Here is a 6212-nt window from a genome sequence, read left to right as displayed (position 1 = left end):
TCTTCAGTCTGAGAGTTTCAGGCTCTTCAGTCTGAGAGTTTCAGGCAAAAGAGTCTGAGAGTTTCAGGCAAAATTCAGGCTTTATGAAACTCTCAGACTGAAGAAGTCTCTTGGAAGAGAGACGAAACGTTTCATTAAAGAAGAACCCGTCCAGAGGACCTATACAATTTTTTTCCTTTGATTTTTTACCTGGATTACTGAGATGCATCAGGATAAATTTAAACTGAAACATTCCTCCAGTGGGAATTCCCTGATAGAAAGTGGGAGAGTTCAGAAATCAAGACGGTAGCTACTCAGCACAACTCATCAGTGAGTAAAACTCTTATTTTTACTTGTAATAGTATTTCTGTATAAGTTATTTCACATTTAGTCAGCCATACACGTAGTACTTTTCACTGTTTAAAAGAGGACATGTTAAAACACTCTTTCTATATAGGAAATACCAGGTAGAGCTCACTTTTTGTTTGTTAGCTCATCTGTAGCAATAAGTTGAATGTGATGTTTGGTGTTTAGTGGAAGTTAAACACAAAACGTCAAAGTTAATGGCCCTTTGAGGGCCCCCATAACGCTCATGTGACCCTGGATGAAAATGAGTTTGACACCCCTGAAGATGCAGGATAGTGGCCCTCATGGACCAGGATTGTACACTCTGCCCCGGTGTAGACATTACATTTTTGCAGGTCAAAGAATTTGTGAAACTCAGCAGCAAGATACCCTGCTCTGTTAGTCATTATTAGTTTATCATTATTTAGTGAGCATCATGTGCTAAAATGTTGGGATCCTTCAGCAGAAGCACCGTCTTGCTGAAGCAGAGGCTAATGTTTGGGTTAGCAATACTGGTGCATTTTTAACATTTTAAAGAAATGGTCCAGAGGAAATTAAGTTTCTCTGGAAAAGTTTTGATCAGTTAATATATTTTATCTTGTAGATAGCTCTTTGAAAGATATCTGTATACAGTATTTATGTTTGACTGGACTGAGACGCTAATGGCTAGCTCAAGAGAAGCCTAAACCTGCCATCCTAAAACAACTCCGATCTCAAATATTTTTTATCAAATGCTATTTTATAATTATCATTTTAGTCCCACTTAGCCATTAGCATGTTAATCTGATCAGAATGAAATTTATATTTTTCCTAATCTTTAAAGGGATAACTACAACAGGTAAACTACTTTTTGTTCATAATCTTTCCACATAATGTCACTTTAACTAAATCAATAGCTACCATTATTTAAAAAGCCTACAATTTCAAAACCAGAAACACTGAGTTGCCCATTTCTTTGTTTTGTGCCAATTAAAGCTGCTTAATAAACTATAAATGCTGTTATAATGACGTTCAAGAGGTAAACTCAAATAGTTTTAAATAGGTCATCATTAAAAGCACAGACTGTCTCAGGGTATAGCTGCGAGAACAATATCCAAAGTAAAATATCTAAAAACAAATGGGTAGCACCTAGGACTTCAAGACAAAGTTGATTAACCTCATTTTCAACATTTTATTTTAAGGACTATGTAAAAAAGAGTCGCTAATATTTGTCAAAACGTTAACATAGTTTTTTTTAAATTCCATTTTCAAACATTTTACCTTGAATTTTTGGGATGTTTCTTACTGAACCCATCCGGTGATATTGCATTTGCATTAAAAAAATAATGAATGCGTGGCCATGTCTCTTTGTGAGGGTTGTTGTAGCTGCAGATGGAAATACAATACACTATTTTTGTTTTTAACTGTTCAAAGGTGCCCTACACTTATTATTATTCAGAAACAAATTCCTTGTGTGTGTCAACATACTTGGCCAATAAACCTGATTCTGATCTGATTTTGATTATTTGTTGAATCTGAAGAGTATACCTTCATGGTTCAATCTAAACGATTCATTTTTCATAGCACCAGTATGTATGAGATGACACTGAACGCCATAAGTGTGTGTCAGGTAACACTTTGATCCTGAATGTGACATAATGTAACTCCACTCTTTCCATGGCAAAGATGTGGTTGGAGAAAAGTGTGTTTTGAGTGTTGAGCTTTAAAAAAAAAGTTTTTTGAACAAAGAAAACTCCAGTGATCACCTGTGTCTTAACCTCTTGAGCCCCGTGCTCCCAGTTACCAGGGGCAAAACAACATTTTCCGATTTCTATTTCTTTTAACTTCTGTTCAAGATCAGTCAAAGAAACAGAAAACAGAAAATGCTGTTTGCCCCCAGGGGCGTGCTAAGAATTACTTCATGCCTAACTACAAGTGACAGAAGTATGCAGTTCATTCCTATAAAATGAAATGTCCATGTTAACGATCAACAGTCTCTGCATGGAAATGACTAATAATTATCTTGTGGTCACACGTTATTATCCCGTTTTGTTTTGACGGGCTCCTCAATATCCAACCAGATGATACAAAAAGGAGAGAACTAAAACAGAAACAACATTCTGTGCAGACACTGAAGCTTGCTGAACCTCGTAAAGTAGTGAAGTTACATTTTGAGTGAACCCAAAAGTCTCCCATCCTGTCTCTGACTTATAAATAAAAACCTCACACATGTACTACGTGTGTTGGGAAACTCAGTAGAAGGTTATTTTTAAGTACTTTCTACTGAGTTTCCTATTAATGCCTTACAATTCATGTTTTGGTGAGATTTTCATTCACTTTAGACGTTTTTTTTTTTTTTGTTTTGTTTTTTTTACTTGAGTGCTGACATATATTAACAAAAAAATAAGTTAAATAAATAAATAACTTAGATACGACTTTTAGGGTTAAAAAAGTGTAAACTTTCACAAAATAGAAAACAAACACATTTGAACCATAAATTATAAAGGTGGAGTCATGCGTTTGTTCACGGGGGGCTGCATACAGTTAAAAGTCTTACATTGTATCTTACAAATAAAATAAAGTTAGATATTTCTCATGTGGCATGGAATGAATATTTACATTATTTTTCATTAGTATTTGATGCATTCGTGTGTGGAGGATCGTGGCGGACCCTCCCGGAGTGAAGGTTAAAGTGTTTAAAAGGTGGAGGGTCTTCTTGTGCGAGCATGTGCATCAGATGGAGGGTTTTTGCTGAACTGGCGCAGTGGCTAAGGTTACCATGGTACCTATTTTGCCTAGGACACCCCTACTTAACTGAAAATGACACATATATGTGATGTCACAAGCTGCCAGAATATCTAACGTCAGGTTATGACAAATGTTCTATGTCATTTGATGCAGGTTTGCCCGCCGACAAACTCATGAGACCCCGTAAGTGGACTTGTCTGAGTGGTGTGGTGGGTGTGAGCCCCTCATGGTGACAGTAATGTACAGCACTGACAGATTGGTGGACGCCTGTGGTGGGAGCTGGAGGTCTTTGCTTGTGTCCCGTGATCTACGGAGGTCCTGTGTGGGGTATCTGAGGTGAGCCCTGATAAGGATGAGACGGCGACACCCAGGCTCCGGCGCTGGGGGGGCGGCTGGGCTCTCCGCTGCCCGACTGGTCCAGCTCAGCACTGTCGCAGTCCGAGTCGTCGCACAAGGCCCGGCTCTGAAAAAAAAAAGTTTATACACCATTCAGATTAGATAGTGAGCGTTTTTTTATTTTTTTTTATTTTTTTTTGACTGGAACTAAAAATATTAATTCAAGGTAATCCTCTGAGGTGGCCATGTTACATTTATTTAGCGTTTATTTATTTATCGTTATTTAACCAGGCAAATCCCATTGAGATCACAGATCTCTTTTGCAAGGGTGGTCTGGGCCTGAAGGCATGTTGTGCAAGTTTTTGGTCAGTGAGGGAAACCGGAGTACCTGGAGAAAACCCACACAAGCACGAGGAGAACATGCAAACTCCACACAGAAAGACCCCAGGTCCACACCAGGGATTGAGCCCTGAGCTTGTTGCTGTGAGGCGTCAGTGCTAACCACTGATCCATCGAGCTCCAATGGACAGTTTGGTTTTGTCTTTTCAGATGACGTGTGGATTAAATCATGCCGATCAAATTAAAAAAAATTTCTTTGAGAAAAAACTTGAGCTAAAATAATGGAGTTATCCAAAAGGTGGTGACCATAGAAGCTTTCCAAAAATAAGACCTTGTGTTGGCGTGGGTTGTCTATGAAAAACACTATATTCAAACATAGGGTGGTCCACAAGTGAACTTGGTACCTTAGGCCAATGTTGATCAATTTTGTGATCTTGTCATCTGACCTGCCGCTCGATGTTTGGACATTTGGCTAAAGAGAGGGGGCATAGCTTCCATCTAATCACCACCTGATGGTGAGTTGGATCCAGTGGTAGGGGAGGCTGCAGAAACCCAGACAAATGGTGAGTTTCAACTGTGGCCTTCTGCAGGAGCCTCATGTCCGTGAAGTTCTCAACTCAAACCTCCAAGAGAGGTTGTCACATGTCCTGGGGGGAGATCAGGGACAAGGAATTCAAATGATCCATGTTCAGGGCCTTCCAGGAGCTGCTAGGGTTGCCACCCCTCCCTTAAAACACGGAATCATCCTTTATTTGGCCAATAAATGCTGCGTCTTGTTTTGAACCAATGCAGGACGCGTTTCACAATGTCCAATGAACATGTCCCTCTCATTCACACCAACACTTAAAAAGCCCCTCCTCTCCTCCCCCCAGCTCCTCTCCTCTGTGTGCTGCTGCCTGCGTGTGCGTCTGCTCTCACTACACTGTTCATACAACCTGCGCCTTTTAAAAATGTCCGCTACACTCAATATTCCACCACGTCCTCAGAGCTAAACGCTGACGAAAGTCCAGACATGACATGAGCAAGAAGAGGAACATTGTCAGCGTCAGTGGAGATGATTACAAGACAAATAAACAAAATAACTTGGTTACAAAAATACAAAACAACACGAGGGAGTCATGGGGTTTGAACAAATATAGGCTGCAAGCAAATAGGTTATTAAGATAAAATAAGTCCACATAAAATCAGGAACTCCAAAATGAGAACATGTCATTCATGGTTTATGTGCCTTTTGATTATTATAGAAATGAATTGAATGCATTTAATGTGTGAACTCCGTCAGCTGACAAATTAGTTTTTGTTTTTAATCCTATATGTGAAACTTGTCCAGGATGATTAGCAAATTAATAGAAAAATTCTATAAAATCATTTTTAGACTTTGCTAAAGCTAAAATAAAACAAGTTTCCAGTTTAACTTTAGGTCAGGAGATATTTTTGAGTTTTATCACTTAGTTACAACCTTAATGGAGTGAGGACAGAACCGGACAAGATGAGTGACATCTTCCACAGAGAAATCTGTCAGATTTAAACCTTTGATAGTTTTCTTTGCCAGGGTAAATCCTGTATATGTGTTTTAAGGACTCTTCTTTTTGTTTGTTAGAAGAAAAAAGATGTCTTACACCAGTCACTCTCACAGAGCAGAGCAACACTGCAAACGTGTAGCTAAAAACACAGTGGAGCCAAAGATCAGAGTCAAAGTGTTTCAGACTCAATCATCTCTGAGACTGATACATGGACATTAGGTTGGGACTGACTTATTATCTGCTATTTTACCAGAAGATGTCAGTGAATGGATAGAACACATTTAAATTAATGTTTGGTTGAATGTTTAGGATGTTGAGTTTTTGAAGTTGAATGAAGGACCCCATCAGTCTTATAAGATTTCATGTCATTTATGACGTGTTTTGTTTTTAAAGAGATTTTCTTTTTTTTGTTTTTCAATGAATGAATAAACAACATAATTTATAGCATTAGCCAATACAAATATTTTATATGGCCATTTAAAAAACAAACCTGCTAATGGATTAAGAGTTAATAAAGACATTTGTTTAAAAACTGTCTTGTGAAACTTGAGCATGGGAGGAATTAGGAGAATTTGTGGAGAAGGACTTTGGCAGGAGGTTCTGGCAAAATGTTTGGTGACTCAGAAAGGGAAAGCAGGCCTCGTCCCAGGCTGTGTTTGGTCTGGATGGAAATGTTGACCCAGACTGGTGATAGTGTTAATCTGGAGAACCTTGGAGAAAATGGGCACATCCCGAAGGTTTTTTCCACTTTCCCTCTGCTGCTGGGAAGCATTCGATAACTTTCAGTGTATCACCAGATTTTTTTTATTTAAATTTCCCCCCTAGAAAATTGAGAATTACAGCGGGTAAAATAAGTATTGAACACGTCACCATGTTTCTCAGTACATATATTACCAGAGGTGCTAATGACATGAAATTTTCACCAGATGTTGGTAACAACCCAAGTGATCCATACATACAAAG

At 38.7% G+C, this 6212-nt stretch overlaps 1 protein-coding gene across 1 annotated transcript in view; it reads right to left on the bottom strand.

Annotated features, from left to right (window-relative positions):
- Positions 1 to 1481: 1481 nt before the first annotated feature.
- map3k12 (mitogen-activated protein kinase kinase kinase 12) overlaps positions 1482 to 6212 on the bottom strand; it is a 27656-nt gene continuing 22925 nt past the window's right edge. Inside the window, exon 14 of the mRNA XM_014023031.1 lies at positions 1482 to 3514. Coding sequence (XP_013878485.1) covers positions 3359 to 3514 — 156 coding nt within the window. The 3' untranslated portion in view covers positions 1482 to 3358. The remainder of the gene's footprint in view (positions 3515 to 6212) is intronic.

The sequence above is a fragment of the Austrofundulus limnaeus genome, unplaced genomic scaffold (genome assembly GCF_001266775.1).
Source record: "Austrofundulus limnaeus strain Quisiro unplaced genomic scaffold, Austrofundulus_limnaeus-1.0 Scaffold354, whole genome shotgun sequence".
NCBI lineage: Eukaryota > Metazoa > Chordata > Actinopteri > Cyprinodontiformes > Rivulidae > Austrofundulus > Austrofundulus limnaeus.
Note: the sequence above shows the minus strand (reverse complement) of the source record. Positions and strands in the feature narration are given on the sequence as shown.